Raw genomic sequence first — 19,580 nt, 5'->3', positions numbered from 1 at the left:
ATTCTGTGGGTTGTTTACTCTGCTGATTATTTCTTTTGCTGTGCAGAAGCTTTTTAATTTAATTAAGTCCCATCAAGAAAAATAGATTTTATGTTCTGATGAGAACCAGCATATTGGAGTATTCAGTATATGTTTAATTAAAAAAAAAAAAAAAAACTAATACTATAAATAGCAGATTTTTCTAGGTAGTGATAAGCTAGTATCTTTTCTCCTTCCCTTTTCGTCCCTGGACAGAGGGCTTTTACTTTGTGTTTTATGTTTTGTTTGTTTGTTTTTGAGACAGGATCTTTCTCTGCTGCCCAGGCTGGGCTGTGGTGGTGCCATCCTGGCCCACTGCAGCCTCGAATTCCCATGCTCAAGCCTTCCCCTTGCCTCAGCCTCCCAAGTAACTGGGACTACGGGTAGGCACGCACCACCACATCCAGTTAATTTTTTTTTTTTGTAGAGATAGGGGTCTCACTATGTTGCCCAGATTTGTTTCTTATTGTATGTATAGATGTTAAGACTCTAAATATGGACTGTGATGTAGAAAACATCTGCCTTTGATGTTCCTTTTTTGATATGACCAAATGATTCCTGTTTGAATTTCCACCCAGCTTCCTGTGTCCTACTTTCTCTTGCCAGGCAGTGTTCCCTTGCCAGTCTCATGTCTGTGGCAGCAGCTTATACTAGGTTTTCCCCAAACGTTCTAAGGAAGTGTCCGAAGGGATGTGTCACCCCTTTGCATATGTATAGTTTTTGAAACCAGGATGACAGGTTTGAGAAAATTCTTTTTTCTTTTTTTTTTTTAAGAACTTCTCTTCACATATTTTAAAGTCATTGTTAAGTAGGGAGTAGGGTGTAACTGGATGAGTCAGTTGTTTTTCAGAAAGTTTTTCTTTACATATGATCTAAAGTATTTTATGGCACGGAATCTGGGCATGTCAAGAGGACTTCTTAAATTGCCTCAATTTTTTAAAATTTGCTGTAATTATTTTTTTAATTTAGGATTTATGTGCAACATCATTCCAACATGTATATGGCCTGAGAAGGAGATTATATTCTAGTAGAGGAACTAATATGTAAAAATACCTCTCTGATAAAAGATAAAAAACATATATAAATGTTCTAATTTTAAGAAAAGCAGAAATTCAAATCATAAGCTCTTTTCTTATCTACAGGCTTCTCACTAGACCATGAGCACCAATGGGCAGGGTCCATGTCCTAGTTAATCTTCGTTCTTTGGTGCCCAGCACAATGCCCGGAATAGCATAGGCATTAGGTTTCTTGGTTGAAAATTAAGATTAACTCTTTTTTTCTTTTCTGTTTTTTTGAGACAGAGTCTCACTCTGTCGCCCAGGCTGGAGTGCAGTGGCACGATCTGGGCTCACTGCAAGCTCCGCCTGCAGGGTTCACACCATTCTCCTGCCTCAGCCTCCCTAGTAGATGGGACTACAGGCACCCGCCACCACGCCTGGCTAATTTTTTTTTTTTTTTAATTTTTAATAGAGACAGAATTTCACCATGTTAGCCAGGATGGTCTCGATCTCCTGACCTCGTGATCCGCCCACCTCAGCCTCCCAAAGTGCTGGGATTATAGGGATTATAGGCGTGAGCCACCGCCATGCCTGGCCTTTTTTTTTTTTTTTTTTTTTTTAAAGACAATCTTCCTCTGTCGCCCAGGCTGGAGTGCAGTGGCACGATCTTGGCTCACTGCAACCTCCGCCTCCCAGGTTCAAGTGATTCTCATGCCTCAGCCTCCCGGGTAGCTGGGATTACAGGCATGTGCCACCACGCCTGGCTAATTTTTGTATTTTTAGTTTCACCACATTGGCTAGGCTGGTCTCGAACTCCTGACGTGAGGTGATCCACCCGCCTCAGCCTCCCTAAGTGCTGGGATTAAAGGTGTGAGCCTCCATGCCCAGCTGAAAATTAAAGTTAACTCTTAACAGTTAAATGCACATTACTCGTTTGATGAAAAATAAATAAATCATCAGCTAATAAGACAAAAGTTTAGCCGGGCAGAGTGGCTCATGCCTGTGATCCCAGCACTTTGGGAGGCTGAGGTAGGCGGATCACCTGAGGTCCGGAGTTCGAGACCAGCCTGGCCAACATGGTGAAACCCCATCTCTACTAAATTGACAAAAAATTAGCTGGGCGTTGTGGCAGGTGCCTGTAATCCCAGCTACTTGGGAGACTGAGGCAGGAGAATTGAAAAAGACAAAAGTTTGAAAAATCAGTCTGTAGATGTTGTGGATGCTTCAAACTGAAACTACCATATATTTGTCTATATTTTATCTCTTATTTTTTTCCTGGCATTTAATAGACACCTCTTTAGACCTGTGCTATCTTTTTTATGCCTTTTACCAACAAATAACTCCTAATCATAAAAATTAATCCTACTGGCTGGGGGTGGTGGCTCATGCCTGTAATCCCAGCACTTTGGGAGGCCATGGTGGGTGGATCACTTGAGGTCAGGAGTGTAAGACCAGCCTGGCCAACATGGTGAAACGCCACGTCTACTAAAAATACAAAAAAATTAGCCAGGCGTGGTGGTGGGCGCCTGTAATCCAAGCTACTTGGGAGGCTGAGGCAGGAGAATCACTTAAACCCAGGAGGCAGAGGTTGCAGTAAGCCGAGATCATGCCACTGCACTCCAGCCTGGGTGATAGAGCTGAGTGACCAAAAAAAAAAAAAAATTAATCCTACTATACTGCTACACATCTAGAAAAGAGAGGATTAGATTTTAGCCTTTTTTGTCTTTTTAGGTTTTCTGTATAAACTCTTTCTATAGATCACTTAGGTTGACTGTGGAGGAAAGATATAACCCCAGAAAAGGTTTATTCTGGTTATTAATTCCTTGGTTCATTGAACAGGTGTTCATTGAACACAGTTATACATCAGACCCACAGTTCTTAACCTTTCTGTGTTCACATTTGAAAGGGTTAGGTTCTGTGCTCATATGTTGCAGTAAATGCCACATTTGTTAGGTGCTAGGTTGACATGCATAATACCTCTTCCCAAACCAAGTTGTGTCTGTTCCACGTCATGTAACATAACCCACTCAGACAAGTTCCATCTGATTAACATCACTGTATGTTACTGTATATTACACATGGTTTGAAATTTAGCAGCATACCAGTGAAGAGTTTGTGCTGCTTGTTGCTTGGGAACTACCAGAGTGTTAACTTATGAAGAGACAGGTTCTAAAGAAAGTGTACAATGAGAAAACCAAATATGCAGAATTACTTCCAAAATTCTGTTAATTGATACTAAAAGTACAAGATTTATTGCCAATGTAAGTGCCTTGGTGAAGTCTACTGTACCATCTCTAAATAAGGTCAACCTGGCCAGTTTTCCATTAGAAGTGAGTGCTGTTCTTTAGTTAACACCAAATGCTCATCAAGATGACATTTTGTATTTAAAAAACAAACAAACAAACAAAAAACTATTTTAAACATTAGACCAAACACTTTTGATAAGACGTGCATACAGTGAGATGTAACTGGCATTGAGTCCAACAAAACAAAACCAGCAGCAAAATTATCCCTGGGGATTTGCTTATTAAGTGGATTATAGGTGGAATAACTAGTACTATTTAAATTATAATATTTCTTTCTCTCTGTGAGCAGAGTTGAGTTCACATTAGTCCAGTAGTGGGCACATGTTACGTGATACATTCTTTCTCCTTGAGAAGCTTGCAGCCTAATTAGAGAGTCAAGACAGGAATGTGTGATTAAAAAAAAGAAGAAGAATTGAGAAGGACGGGGCAACATATTCTGATTTTTAAACTGGCTGTAGTTATAAATAACATAATTGAAAGTCTTTTCCAAGATCTTTGAACTTTTTTGTGGAATTTCTTTTTAATAGAGTTAAATATGAAACTAAATATACATAGCTACTTGATCAGCGTGCCCATTTTCTGGGAAACATCCTGAGAAGGATGACCTAAAGGAACAGAGGTCTGTGTTTTCAATGGGGGAAATACAGTGTTCACAAAAGCTTGTAGGTTTGTTTTGTTCTCTTGGTTTTGTTATTGCTTTGGCTTCATAGGAGATTGGGTATATGAGAAGTATGTGTTGTGAAACTCAGAATGATTGTAAATGGTAAATAATGATTCTGCAGAAATGCAGATCATTTAAATTTATAAGATAGGGTTATAATAACTATAGGTTAACTCACTGGTGATGGCAGGATAGTCCCAAAAATTTCAGCCATATGTACTGTGAACCACAGAAATGTTTATATTGGAAAATAGGGTAGGAAATTTAACATACCTTGAGACTCTAATATGTGCCCGGTACTATGATATATATTTCACAGAGTTTTCTTATTCAGTCTTAGCAACAAGCCAAAAGATAGGCACTAGTATCCTCATATTACAGACAAGGAAACAATTCCAGCAAGTAAATAAATTGGCCAGCTCACACAAATAAGAAAACACCTCTAAATGACTACAGATTCTGTACTCTTGCCGGGCGCGATGGCTCACGCCTGTAATCCCAGCACTTTGGGAGGCTGAGGTGTGTGGATCATGAGGTCAGGAGATCGAGACCATCCTGGCTAAATGGTGAAACCCCGTCTCTACTAAAAATACAAAAAAATAACCCGGGCGTGGTGGCAGGCGCCTGTAGTCCCAGCTGCTGGGGAGACTGAGGCAGGAGAATGGCGTGAACCCAGGAGGCAGAGCTTGCAGTGAGCCGAGATCGCACCACTGCACTCCAGCCTGGGTAACAGAGCGAGACTCCATCTCAAAAATAAATAAATAAATAAAAAAGAACAGATTCCCTGCTCTTCCGACAGTTGTACTGCCACAGTGGATATATCATGCTTTCTACTTACGTGCCTTGTGCAGGAGAACACCTCTTTTTAAAACCAGCAGATCTTCCAGGCTTGTTCACTGTCACGAGAACAGCACAGGAAAGACCCACCCCCATAATTCAATCACCTCCCACCAAGTTCCTCCCATGACACTTGGGAATTGTGGCAGTTAAAATTCAAGATGAGATTTGGGTGGGGACACAGCCAAGCCATATCATGTCACCCCTGGCCCCTCCCAAATGTCATGTCCTCACATTTTAAAACCAATCATGCCTTCGTAAGAGTTCCCCAAAGTCTTAATTCATTTCAGTATTAACTCAGAAGTCCACAGTCCAGTGTCTCATCTGAGACAAGGCATGTCCCTTCCACCTATGAGCCTGTAAAATCAAAAGCAAGTTAGGTACTTCCTAGATACAATGTGGGTACAGGCATTGGGTAAATACAGCCATTCCAAATGGGAGACATTGGCCAAAGCAAAGGGGCTACACGCCCCATGCAAGTCTGAAATCCAGCGAGGCAGGTCAAATGTTAAAGCTCCAAAATGATTTTGAAGCTCCAAAATTATCTCCTTTGACTCACATCCAAGTCATGCTGATGCAAGAGGTGTGTTCCCATGGTCTTGGGCAGCTCCACCCCTGTGGCTTTGCAGGGTATCGCCTCCCTCCCAGCTGCTTTCATGGCTGGCATTGAGTGTCTGCAGCTTTTCCAGGAGCACAGTGCAAGCTGTCAGTGGATCTACTGTTCTGGGATCTGGAGGATGGTGGCCCTCTTCTCCCAGCTCCACTAGGCAGTGCCCCAGTAGGGACTCTGTGTTGGGCTCCGACCCCACATTTCCCTTCCGTGCTGCCCTACCATAGGTTCTCCTTGAGAGCCCCACTTCTGCAGCAAAATTCTGCCTGGACATCCAGGTGTTTCCATAAATCCCCTGAAATCTAAGTGGAGGTTCCCAAACTCAATTATTGACTTCTGTGCACTTGCACGCTCAATACCACATGGAAGCTGCCAAGGCTTGGGGCTTGCACCCTCTGAAGCCACAGCCCAAGCTCTATGTTGGCCCCTTTTAGCCACAGCTGGAGTAGCTGGGAGGCAGGGCACCAAGTCCCTAGACTGCACACAGCAGAGGGACCCTGGGCCCAGCCTATGAAACCATTTTTTTCTCCTAGGTCTCAGGGCCTATGATGGGAGGAGCCCCATGAAGACCTGTGACATGCCCTGGAGACATTCTCCCCATAGTGTCTTGGAGATTAACATTTGACTCTTTGTTACTTATGCAAATTCTGCAGCTGGTTCGAATTTCTCCTCAGAAAACGAGATTTTCTCTTTTATCACATTGTCAGGCTGCAAATTTGCCGAACTTTTATGCTCTGCTTCCCTTATAAAACTGAATGCCTTTAGGCCGGGTGCAGTGGTTCACGCCTGTAATCCCAGCACTTTAGGAGGCCAAGGCAGGCGGATCACGAGGTCAGGAGATCCAGAGCATCCTGGCTAACCCGGTGAAACCCCGTCTCTACTAAAAATACAAAAAATTAGCCAGGCGTGGTGGCGGGCACCTGTAGTCCCAGCTACTCGGGAGGCTGAGGCAGGAGAATGACGTGAACCCGGGAGGTGGAGCTTACAGTGAGCCGAGATCGTGCCACCACACTCCAGTCTGGGTGACAGAGCGAGACTCCATCTCACAGTCTTGGAAGCTTGAAGTCTGAAATCAGGTGTCAGCAGTGCTATGCCCCCTCTGAAACTCATAGGCAAATTCTTCCTTGCTTATTAGCTTATGGAGGTTGACCAGCATGAGGTACAGTCTTTGGTGTACCTTGGTTTGGCTCTTCAGATGGCCATCTTCTGAGGAACCAGTTAAGTTGGATTGGGGCCCATCCAACTCCAGTATGACCTTATCTTAACTATGTATATCTGTAATGACTCTATTTTCAAATAAGATCACATTCTGAAGTCCTACTGGTAAGGACACCAACATTTCTTTTTGAGGGAGGATATGCTTCAACCCGTAACACCTTCCATGTTCCATCCATATCAGTACGTCTTCCTTCTCAACAAAAGAAACAAAGGATGTTTTAAATTCATAATATTATCCCTGCCAAATCAGTGGTAGTGAGCAAGGAGATTGTGATGTATTCACTAAGAGGGCTGTTACCCCTTCCGTATTACAGATTGAGTATCCCTAATCCAAAATCCAGAATGCTTCAAAATTTGAAATTTTTTGAGCAGTAACATAATGTTCAAAGGAAATGCTCATTAGATCATTTCAGATTTCAGATTTTTGGATTAGGGATATTTAACTGGTAAGTATATAATGCAAATATTCCAAAATAAGAAGAAATCTTAAATAATTCTGGTCCCAAGTATTTTGGATGAGGGACATTCCACCTGTACCTTATACCAATTCTTTTTTTCAAGTAGCTGTTTTACAGAAAGTCTTCAAGCACTCTTTAAAAAATCAGTATTACTGTAAACAGTTGTATCTTTATATTACAGTCCTCTATGGTATCAGAGACCTCCTAGAGCTTAATCTTTCCCCCTGTATAGCACAATAGTATTGTTTTAGTCAATTTTGTGCTTCTATAATACCACAAAATGAGTAATTTATAATGAACAGAAATTTATTGGTTCATGGGTATGGAGGCTGGGAATTCCAAGATTGAGAGGCTGGTATCTGGAGAGGGTCTTCTTGTTGCCATGTCATCCTATGGTGAAAGGCGGAAGAGCAAGAGAGGAAGCAGGGTGTTGTATGGGAGGGGAGAAAGGGAGAGAAAGAAGCGGGAGAGAGAAACAGGGAGTCTGGGAGGGAGAGGGGAAAGTCTCACAAGATTATTTTATTTTTAGGTGGTGATGTTTTAAATTCTGATCTTAAGAAGAAATGCTGTTGGTCCTTAGGTCAAATTGACTATATAGATTATGTACTTTGATGTGATATGTGAAGACAGGAATTTCAGTGTCAAACACAAAAGAGCTATAAGGAATAAAGTTATTTTGAGCACAATGTAATGCTGTCTAATTACGAGTGGTATCCAGGTTTTCACTGGAAGATATGTAAGCAGCTATGAAAGCAATTTTAAGGCAAAATTTTACTTACACCGCAAATATATTTCCCATAAAACAAATTAAAGGTAATTTTTAAAATTTCCTTAATTTTTGATTTGTAAAGAGGATAGGCCAGTAAATAATGTATCAAACTTGTGGCTTGGCACCATATTGAATCCCAGAAATGACTTGGCCTTATGAATGACTCTTTTCAAAAGGATTAATGAATGTATAATAAGTTTTCTTTCTTTTTCTAGCCAAGGACCCTTGTCATCCATTAGAGCGGTAATCAAGAGATGTAAGTTTGTTTTTTCCTTCTCTGTATTTTCCTCTGTAATAATTTTAAGTGATGATTTAGATTTCCAGCAGGTGATTGTATCTGACAGATCTACAAAGAACCCAAGAGTAGCTTCTCCTAAGAAGTATTAAAGCATTTCAGACAAACAGCTACTTTTTAGCTTGTATTTATTGATAAGCCAGTTTCTCAGAACTGTGTTTTTCTCTTACAGAACAAAGCTGGGGTTTTTTTTTCTTAATCCCAAGTGTGATAGTATAAATCTGTTTTTTTTTTTTTTTTAATTTGCCTATCTAGTTAGTTTCTGTGATCTAATATAAATTTTATGTAACTATTTTCTAGAGTTAGAGGTATCTTACAGGTTTAAGAAATATTAAACCCTGGCCAGGTGCGGTGGTTCATGCCTGTAATCCCAGCACCTTTTTGGGGGCCAAGGCAGGTGGATCACCTGAGGTCAGGAGTTCAAGACCATCCCAACCAACATGGTGAAACCCTGTCTACTAAAAATACAAAAATTAGCTGGATGTGGTGGCGCATGCCTGTAATCCCAGCTACTCGGGAGGCTGAGGCAGGAGAATCGCTTGAATCCAGGAGGCGGAGGTTGCAGTGAGCCAAGATCGTGCCACTGCACTCACAGCCTGGGCAACAAGAGCGAAACTGTCTCAAAAAAAAAAAACAAAAAAGAGAAGAAAAGAAAAAAGAAATATTAATCCTTGTGGTTCATTTGTTTCTACAGGTCCTCTTTACAATTTATTTTTTAACTGTATAAGTGCCTATAAAGATGGGCTTATACTGCCACATCAAGATAGAAGTGCTAAGAGTAGAATTCCCATCAGAAAGGAACATTTCTATTTTCTGTCCTTATCTCTTGGTTAAAACTTCAAAACTTGCTATTAGTGTGGTATTTTAACACTTTTTTAAATAAAAGGCTCTGGAAAGGTCTCTTTAAAAATAGAACATGGATTGCCTGTGTTAGAAAAGGATAAAGATAGGATTTTAGATGTTCTTCACATTATTTGAACTGAGGTTACCGCCCTGAGGAGAATGTGCCCTATTTTTAGAAGCATAACTTGGTTTTTTTTTTTTTCTCTTCCCCCGAGACAGAGTCTCTCACTGTCGCCCAGGCTGGACTGCAGTGGCGCGATCTCGGCTCACTGCAACCTCCACCTCCTAGGCTCAAGCAATTCTCCTGCCTCAGCCTCTTGAGTAGCTGGAATTACAGGCACCCACCACCATGCCCAGCTAATTTTTGTATTTTTAGTAGAGATGGGGTTTCACCACGTTGGTCAGGCTGGTCTCCTGACCTCAAGTGATTTGTCCGCCTTGGCCTCCCAAAGTGCTAGGATTACAGGCGTGAGCCACCATGCCCGGTCCATAATTTGTAATATTTACTATGAATTTAGGATATTCACAGGTCATGAAGAACATGCATTTGAACAATTCCAGTGAAAATTTTACAAGGTGACAATACAGAAAAATATGCCATGTTTCCCCACTCCGTTTTTTTGCTTCATTGGTGAACTATAAATATGTGGGAATGCTATGGTATAGGATGAAAAGAATTCAGATATAAAAATGAAAAATTCTTGATAGCCTTTCATGCCTATAACCCTTGGGTTGGGGGTGGTAGGTGATGACGGGCAGAGAGATAATTTAAATACAAAATTAGGGTCTAGAACTTAGGTAAGAATTTATTGGCTGGAGATATAACTTAGAGTAATCACGGTTATAAGCAAAATCCTGGAAGTAGCCAAACATGTAGGGAGAAAGTACACAGGATAGGAAAGATGAGAAGGGATAGAATCTTGGAGACACTGACATCTGAGGACAAGCTATGCCTTCAAGGGGCGTAAGGCAAAAATGCATGACCCAATGACCCCAGCCCTGCTGTGAAAGGCCCCCTTTCACTGAGTCATAGGGCTCCTGCCTTTGTTCCCTGGCTTCTTACCTTAACTCCCTTGGATTTCAGGACTTTTTTGTTAGGGAATCACAACCTGTGCCTGACTTCCCATGGATGTCCTAAGATGGATCTTGCTTACCTAGAGACCCCTATGCTGTGCAAGGCGCAGCTAAGACATGGGCAGTAAAAGCTGAAAAGGGATGGTCAGAGTAAGTAAGTAAGTAAATAAATAAACAGATAGATAAATAAATAACAAGAGACAGCTGTGTTTTAGAGGTCAAAGGAGATTTTAAAAGGAACAGGCGAATCACCAGTAGCTCTTAATACTACAGCCCGGCCAAGCAAAAGGTGCTGAGAACAGGTTCTTGTGTCTGGCGCTTAGGAGGTCAGTGCAGACCCATGAGAGAGCAGTTTCAGTAAATATTGAAGTTGGAAGCCACACTTCAGTTTCAACCATGAATAGAATATGTGGAAGTTGGGACGGCTAGGGTAGCCTACTCTTTTGTGAAATTTGGTGGTGAACAGGAAGGATATGGGCTGTAGTTTGAGGAGGAGGCAGAATTAAGGAAAGAGGAGATCTGACCTTGCTTAGGATGAGGAAGCATGAAGACATTTGTAGGCAGCGGGGAAACAGTCAGTGGAGGGATCAGACTGGAGCCATGAAAGAAGAGAAAACGATGAAACAGGGCCCTAGCAGAGAGAGGAAGGAGAATATGAAACAAAGGGAAAACCCTTTCTTTGAAGTAGCTGGTGTTTTTTGGGTTTTAACTCAGTTGTCTTTTAATTCTTCTGTCAGTCACTTTGTAAACACTAAAGTAAACTTGTATTCCTGATGTTTAGGCAGGAAGGCCAAACAGATCCTTTTATGATAACATATAAATACAGAATGAGGAACAATTGCGCCTTTCCCTTTTGTTTTCTTCTTTTTGCCTATTCTGTAAGAAAAAGCTGTAAATAATTTTTATCTCAGCCAGCCCATTAAAATGTATATGTTACTATCCCATAATCAGTCATCTAACCCTGGCAAGCAGAAAGACTTTATCCCATTTTAAAGTGATATTCCTTAACTGGTAGTAGTTCAACTTATTTCATAATCATTCTGGTTCCAGTCAAGCATTGGGGTCCTTTTCTTTGCATGTATTCTTATGAGTCCTGAATATTTTTGGTAAAGTGTTTTGATGTATCCTAATTGGATACATCTAGAATTTTACGTTCTTCCTTTCATTAACTTTTTAAGAGAAAACTGTTTTCTGAAATTCAGACTTAGTTAATATTGCTTACCTACTATAAGTCAGGCACTGTTTCCATACATTATAGAATAGCACTCTGCATGGTAGGTGTTGACCCATTTTACATGTGGTAGTGAAACTGAGTCTCAGAAAGGTTAAGTGGCTTCACAAGGTAGAGCTGAGATATGAACCTGGCTTCCTGACTTCAAGGCCATTCACCTTTCCACTTCACAGATGTTCTTGTTATCATGTCAAATGCATCTAACTCTCATACCCTGTCCCAAACAAATGTAGTCAGTCAGTTTCTTATATTATTGTGATTTGCATTGATCTTTCATTCATAGTTCATTGATCATTCATTCATAGTTCTATGGCAAGGGTATGTGTAATTAATAATCTTTCTATGTGTTTATTTCTTCTGACATCATTTAATTGATAATTTTGAATTATTTAGATCAAGACTAGCTAGCATCCCACTCTCCTGGCTCCACATAGAGTTAAACTGCTTCAAGAAACAAACCGCTCCTAGCCTTGCTCCTAAAGGGCTGTTGGACCTGGGATAATTCATTTAACCCCTCTGTATCTCAGTGTCCTCCTCTGTGAAGTTTGAGTAGGTCGATCGCTGAGGGCCTTTCCAGGCTTGAGATCCTGCTGGAATTCAAGAAGATTCTTTATTGGTGATAATACTGCACATCTACATCTCAACTCTAACATGAATATGTTTTGTATTTAGAATTTAACCACTTGAACTAGAAAAGTTTGACAATAGGCCGAGCACAGTGGCTCATACCTATAATCCCAGCACTTTGGGAGGCTGAGGCGGGCGGATCACCTGAGGTCAGGAATTTGAGACCAGCCTAGCCAACATGGTGAAACCCCATCTCTACTACAAATGCAAAAATTAACCCAGCGCGGTAGTGGACACCTGTAATCCCAGCCACTAGGGAGGATGAGGCAGGAGAATCTCTTGAATCTGGAAGGCGGAGGTTCCAGTGAGCTGAGGTCGCGCCACTGCACTCCAGTGTGGGCGACAGAGTGAGACCCCATTTCAAAAAAAAAAAGAAAAGTTTGAAAATAATTCTGTGAAATGATAGGATAACTTTTACTGAAAATACTGCCTTTATTCTGTGGCATTAACCCAAAACGTACAAGACTAGCAGCTTATGGCAGAAAGGTAAAATGGGACATGCTTGTCTAAATGAGCACTCTGGCAAATTCGATTTTCCTGGCAACTACAACAAATTTGTTTAATCTGGGGAAGTGAAAATGAGATATATAACCGGATAGTTGAGAAATTAGCAGAAAGAGCGTAAGACAACACATGAAAATCTGCGGTAAAAACCGAAAGTGTTTATAGCTATTAATCTTGTTCAGCACTGACAGAAGGTGTCAGTTTTTCCAGAAGGATCAAGAGAGAAAAGAAAGATTTCATAGATGAGTGAGTGTGAAAAAAATCAGAGGAGAGGGGAAAGCAGTGATTCTCGAAGGATGTGCAGAAGGAGATCTGTAAGTACGACTGCAAAGCCCCTCTGTGTTCCGCAGCAGCAGTGCCACTCTGCCGCCAGGGGGCCTGCTATGAATGACCTCTGGTGTGAACCAGCAGAATCAAGTTAAAATTGCTGATTTGAAACTATGTAAATCGACTACTGAATTACCTTTTTTAAGTACTATTCATACTTTAAAATCAATTCTTATTGAAGTAGCAAACTGATTTTGCAAAATAGTTTTTAGATTTTTTAAAACTGTTGTTAAAAACTGCAGAGAGGCCAGGCACAGTGGCTCATGCCTGTAATCCTAGCACTTTAGGAGGCCAAGGTGGGCGGTCACTTGAGGTCAGGAAGTCAAGACCAGCCTGGACAACATAGCAAAACCCCGTTTCTACAAAAAATAGAAAAAGTAGCCAGGTGTGGTGGTGCATGCCTGAAGTCCCAGCTACTTAGGGGGGCTGAGGAAGGAAGATTGCTTGAGCCAGGGAAGTCGAGGCTGCAGTGAGCCAATATTGCGCCACTGCACTCCAGCCTGGGTGACAGAGCAAGACCTTGTCTCAAAAAAACAAAACAAAGCAAAACAAAACAAAAACCTACCAGCGGGTTATCCTGGTCTGCACAGACAAATCTTTGCAGCAATATTTCTTTACTCTCTGAAACTGTGGATCATCAACTTTCCTTTTCCATTTAAGTGTGCATAGCAGGGGTAAACAGTGGTATGGCAAGACAGTCATGCTCCTGAATTCCTTTTAATGATTAGACAACTAGATTCACTCTTTGCTCTTCCTTTCCTCTTCTATAACCCCTTCTTTTTTTCCCTTAGCACTCATGAATAGTACACAGCAAAAATGCCCCGTGGAAGAGGTATGTTTGTGACGATAACATGAAGTCTTTAGAAGTGTTATCCCTGCTGATTTCAGTGTTAGTGATGGTGGTGATGTGATTGTAGCAAACTTGAGTGGGCCTCTGACTTAATGAAACCATTCTTACCAATCAGACACACCATGCAGATCTCCAGCCTCCCTGTCAGCTTGGTTTAGCTCCTGATAAAAATGTTAATGGGCCGGGTGCGGTGGCTCACGCCTGTAATCCCAGCACTTTGGGAGGCTGAGACGGGCGGATCATGAGGTCAGGAGATCAAGACCATCCTGGTTAACATGGTGAAAGCCCATCTCTACTAAAAATACAAAAAAAAATTAGCTGGGCATAGTGGTGGGCGCCTGTAGTCCCAGCTACTCGGGAGGCTGAGGCAGGAGAATGGTGTGAACCCGGGAGGTGGAGCTTGCAGTGAACTGAGATCGCACCACTGCACTCCAGCCTGGGCGACAGAGCAAGACTCCATCTCAAAAAAAAAAAAAAAAGTTAATGGTCAGTCAAACCAGTTGATGGTATGAATATGAGGACATCCTCCAAGTAGACCCGGGGTTTTGGTTTCAGATGTTAGAGGTTTGCTTTGCCAACCCAGCAGAGGTTTACCTGTCACGGCTCCAATCTGGCCTAAATTTCATTCCCACCTTCCACCTCCACCCCTGCCTCCCCCAGTTTTGACAGCCTCCTTTTTCAGAGAGAAGCAGAAGTTAATAGGAGAGGGGAAAGATCTATGCTTCCAATCTTTTCAAATAGGAAGAATTGAACAAGTTGAGTATTACAGAGGTATGAAAGCAAATGGTTAAAATAGTTTATATCTGAAACAAATTTCCTTTGTGCACGAATCTTTTTTTTTTTTTTTTTTTTTTTTTGGAGACGGAGTCTCGCTGTGTCTCCCAGGCTGGAGTGCAGTGGCATGATCTCGGCTCACTGCAAGCTCCGCCTCCCGGGTTCACGCCATTCTCCCGCCTCAGCCTCCCAAGTAGCTGAGACTACAGGCGCCCGCCACCACGCCCGGCTAGTTTTTTGTATTTTTAGTAGAGACGGGGTTTCACCATGTTAGCCAGGATAGTCTCGATCTCCTGACTTCGTGATCCACCCGCCTCGGCCTCCCAAAGTGCTGGGATTACAGGCTTGAGCCACCGCGCCCGGCCACGAATCTTTACAGTATAGTATTTGAAGATTTTTTTTCCCCAAAGAGATCTTTAGAATATGTTCCTTGAAAAATAGAGGTAATAGTCTCTATTACATAAAAATTGACCCCATATGGGCCGGGCGGGTGGCTCACACCTGTAATCCCAGCACTTTGGGAGGCCGAGGCGGGTGGATCACAAGGTCAGGAGATCAAGACCATCCTGGCTAACATGGTGAAACCCCATATCTACTAAAAATACAAAAAATTAGCCAGGCATGGTAGCAGTTGCCTGTAGTCCCAGCCACTCGGGAGGCTGAGGCAGGAGAATGACATGAACCCGGGAGGCAGAGCTTGCAGTGAGCCGAGATCATGCAACTGCACTCCAGCCTGGTGACAGAGCGAGACTCCGTCTCAAAAAAAAAAAGAAAAAAGAAAAAAGAAAAATGACGCCATATGTGATATGTTCCAGATTATCTGATTAAGACTTGGTTTACTTTATGAAGTAAAATTTGGGGAAAAATTTAAACTATGAAGCTTAAGGACTTGAGTTTGAGACTTAAGGAAAAAGTCAGTGCTGCATATATAATAACATATGCTATAAACACGTTTATAAAAGTGATCTGAACACCTTTTACATTTATTATTATATCTTAATTTAAATAATAAAAGGCTAGGCATAGTGGCTCATGCCTGTAATCCCAGCACTTTGGGAAGCCCAGGCAGGAGGATCGCTTGAACCCAGGAGTTTGAGACCAGCAACATGGCGGCACCTCATCTCTACAAAACATACAAAAAATTACCTGGGCATGGTGTCATATGCCTGTAGTCCCAGCTACTTAGGAGACTGAGGCAGGAGGATCACTTGAGTCTGGGAACTTGAGGCTGCATTGAGCCCTGAACATCATGCCACTGCACTCCAGCCTGAGCAACAGAGTGAGACCCTGTCTCAAAATAAATAATAAAACAACTTAAAGGTTATAAAATTTCAGATAAGTTAGACTAAAAATGAAAATTTGACCAGTTTCATTATACAATAGATTTATAAACAAACATCACAAAAGCATAGTCATATAGATTGGAATAGACATTTAAAATTTTTTCTGCCCATTGTTACTTCATGTCATCACTTAATGCTCCAACCATGCAATTTATATTTAATAGGTGTCTTCTTTTCTCTGTTCATTCTTCAAATTATTTTCACAACTACAGAATGTTCTTTGGGGAGTTTTTGAAATCTATATATTATGCAATCTCCAATATATAACCGTAATTAACTTTATGCCAGTAAAATGATTATTTTGATTTACTTTTTTATTTAAGGATATTAAAATTCATACATTCTATATGATGTCAAGTATAAGCTTTTTCCAATTGTGTAATCTGTAAAAATTTAAACCCTTACCAAACGCACTAATTTTGTACTATACCAGTTTATTCCTTCTTCAACAGCTTCTCGGACTTCTATTCAGAGTGAACTTCATCGAGACAGAAGGTATGGTTATATTTATAATGGAGAACATATATTAGGCTAATAACTGAAATAAAAGTGTGTTATCAGGTAGCAAGTTAAATGTTTTGCTTTCATAAGCAATGTATTCTTATATTCTGCGTCATCAGTATATCTCCTGAATTAACTTGTAAGTTTGAAAGATGATTTTGCTTGAGAGAATGAGTGATACAGGCTTGAAAATGTTCTTTTGAGTGTAATTATTTGCTGAAGTTGATTTTTTAAATGTTTGTTAAACAACTGCTACATGTAAAGCATTGTAACTGCTTCAGAGAAATGCTTTGTACCTCATGCTACATAGTAGTACTTGTTGCCTAACCAAATGGATGGATGACAGGATAGAAAATTGAATGAAAGGATAAAGAAAGGAAAAGAGGGGATAGGCACGATGAATAAAGGCTGGACGGCTTTTTGGAAAAAGGAAGGGAAAAGAGAAGGAAGAAGAGATAATATTTGGGTAGATAGGAGGAAGGACCAGTGGACAGATGGACAATAGAATGGATGGAAGGATGGATGGACAAATAAAAGAATGGGAGAAGTGGACAAATGGCTAAATGAATGGATAGATTTTTTTTTTACATTACATCATAATATTCAATCAGATAGAGAGGTTTTTATAAGTCATGGTCCCAGCTGTCAAATTTCTTACAGTATGGTATAGAATAATGAAGGACAAGAACTTTAGAGTCAGAACCAAGTTCAAATCCTGACCACCACTTTCTACCATATGACCTTGGATGACAAGCTGCTTAATCTCGCTAGCTTCTTTGTCCCATCTTTAAAATGGTGCTAATCATACCTACATCACAAGGTTGTCATAAGAATTAATGTACATACGATGCTTAACATTTATTAACTAATAACTCTTACTGTTTAGACAGAAGCTATAAGCAGAGGTTTTTAGGGAGTGCAGTTCAAATTTAATCAATGATCAGCTTCTACTGTTTCACAATGTAGCATGAGTGTGTATGTAATGCATAATTTTGATAATGACAGTGGTTTTTTTGTTTTTATTTTCCATAGAGTGCTAGAGAAAGGCAGAGCAGGTATTATCATCCATATATGTCCCGTGAGAAAACTGAGTTTTCCAATCAAAACTGTTGATTGATTTGTTCAGGGTCACACAGTTGGTGTTTGTTAGGAAATCAGGTTGAAGAGAAAATGTAAACATGCTCCAGGCATAGTGCCTTACACCTTTAATCCCAACACTTTGGAAGGATTGTTTGAGGCCAGGAGTTTGAAACCAGCCTGGGCAAGATAGCGAGCCCTCATCTCTCTACAAAAAATTTTTAAAAATTAACCAGGCATGGTGGCATGTGCCTGTAGTCCCAGCTACTCAGGAAGCTGAGGGGAGGGGAGCTCAAGGCTGCAGTGAGCTGTGATTGCGCCACTGCAGTCCAACCTGGGCAACAGAGCAAGGCCCTGTCTCTGCAAAATTAATTAATTACTTTAAACATGAGAAGGTAGAATCAGATTAAGAAAAAGATAAAAGGAGCCATGCTAAATCACTACAGCTCTCCAGTATTAAAGATTAATCATCAAATCATATACAAAACTGACCATGAACCCAGAGACACATCCCAGAGTCTCGAAGTGAACATGTAAACCCAAAACACTTAAACATAACTGTGAACTGTAACAGAGATGAAGTAAGGCAGAAGAGGATATTCTTTTTAAATAGTAATTTTCATTTCAGAGTATGCGCTTTATAATAACAGAAAACCAAGCTGGGCGTGGTGGCTCACGCCTCTAATCTCAGCACTTTGGGAGGCTGAGGTGGGCAGATTGCTTGAGGTCAGGAGTTCGAGACCAGCCTGGCCAATATGGTGAAACTCCATCTCTACTAAAAATACAAAAATTAGCCGTGTATGGTGGCATACTTCTGTAATCCCAGCTGCTTGGGAGGCTGAGGTACGAGAATTGCTTGAACCTGACAGGTGGAGGTTGCAGGGAGCCAAGATCGAGATCACATCACTGCACTCCAGCCTGGGCAACAGAGTGAGACTCTGTCTCAAATAATAATAATAATAACAACAGAAAAACAATTCCATTTGACTGGTGGGCTTTTATACCTTATGCTATATGTCTGTCCTAAGGCTAGATAGCTCTGGATTGAAGAGATTGTATAGGCCTTACTTAGTTTTTATCAACCAAGACAGAGCCAAGTGTGCCCAGGGTCCAGCTCTAACTTTTTGAGGCCAAGGTCATAGAGGATGATTGTCGTGTGCTCCCCTGAAGCCTGTCTGGGTGTACTGTCAGAGACAGCCCAGGCCGGACAGGTCATTTCTGTGACTGTGTTAGTTCTTATAACTTTTTGGGTGGTGGTGGTTTTCATGAATCTTTGGACATTTACAGATAGACCGTAGCTTGTTACCATCCTGCAAAACCTCACTGAGGCTTCTGTCCACTAGGCGCCCAGAGATCACCATTGTGGCAGCTGAGCCGCTGAGGCCAGCCTCGTGGTTTCCAGGAACCCCACCCCCAGGATTGGGCTTTCCTACATCATCTGCAGCTGGCTCTTGGAGGCCTAATGAGCTGGTTCCTGCTGAGGTGAATAAACATTACATTATCTCTTTGCATTTTATTTTTTAAATGAAATTCGAAGCTAAGAACAGTGAGACTGTCAACACCTTAGCTATTGCCCTTAGATGTCTAAAATCTTCATTCTTTACTTTTCAGCTCCCACCGTCTTATGAACAAGTTATAAAAGAAATCAACCAAGTTCAAGTTAATACTACAAATAATAATAATGCTGCTGCTACTCCAAGGCACACTATTACTTCTGCAACTCAGACTGACTTTTCAGAAGTAGACAACGATCTGCCTCAAAGTAATGCAAGTAATTTGTCTTCCCTAACTCTGACCTAGTTCTAGGGAAGTAATCTGTAGGCTTCCAGCCTTTAAAATAATTTGCAATTTGCGTATAATTCATTGAGGTCTGCTGCCCAGTCAGTGTGATCACTGTGTGCTTGCTTTTTGTGGGTATGCGGTGATTATTGTAATAGATCATTCTTACAAACTGCAGCCCCAATCTCTTGTGCTTACCCTAGTTTATATCACAAAAACATTATCCGTATAATTCATGGTGGGTATTACCGCTGATTCCATTCATTCCCACTGAGAAGTATCTCATATTTAGCAACTTATACTTGATAGGATGCTAAGGGTGGTTGTCCTGTTAGGCTTTTTTAAAGTGTTGCACAGTGGCTCATGTGGCTCAATCCCAGCACTTTGGGAGACTAAGGTGGGTGGATTCCTTGAGCACAGGAGTTTGAGACTAGCCTGATGGCCGGGCGCAGTGGCTCACGCCTGTAATGCCAGCACTTT

General features: G+C 41.3%; 1 protein-coding gene across 50 annotated transcripts in view; it reads left to right on the top strand.

Annotated features, from left to right (window-relative positions):
- Positions 1-19,580, top strand: part of SH3D19 (SH3 domain containing 19) — a 196,778-nt gene that overhangs the window by 123,419 nt on the left and 53,779 nt on the right. For 14 of the 50 annotated variants that reach the window (XM_078002331.1, XM_078002342.1, XM_078002339.1 and 11 more), the window contains 5 exons: positions 8,091-8,131; positions 13,568-13,608; positions 16,196-16,238; positions 18,665-18,803; positions 18,933-19,083. In XM_078002331.1, coding sequence (XP_077858457.1) covers positions 13,593-13,608; positions 16,196-16,238; positions 18,665-18,803; positions 18,933-19,083 — 349 coding nt within the window. In that variant the 5' untranslated portion in view covers positions 8,091-8,131; positions 13,568-13,592. Of the gene's footprint in view, positions 1-8,090; positions 8,132-13,567; positions 13,609-16,195; positions 16,239-18,664; positions 18,804-18,932; positions 19,093-19,580 lie in introns of all 50 variants that reach the window. The other 36 variants (XR_013417323.1, XM_078002322.1, XM_015139333.3 and 33 more) reach the window with 5 other exon arrangements.

The sequence above is a fragment of the Macaca mulatta genome, chromosome 5, assembly GCF_049350105.2.
Source record: "Macaca mulatta isolate MMU2019108-1 chromosome 5, T2T-MMU8v2.0, whole genome shotgun sequence".
NCBI lineage: Eukaryota > Metazoa > Chordata > Mammalia > Primates > Cercopithecidae > Macaca > Macaca mulatta.
The sequence above is the reverse complement of the archived record's forward strand: the minus strand, read 5'-3'. Positions and strand labels throughout refer to the sequence as shown.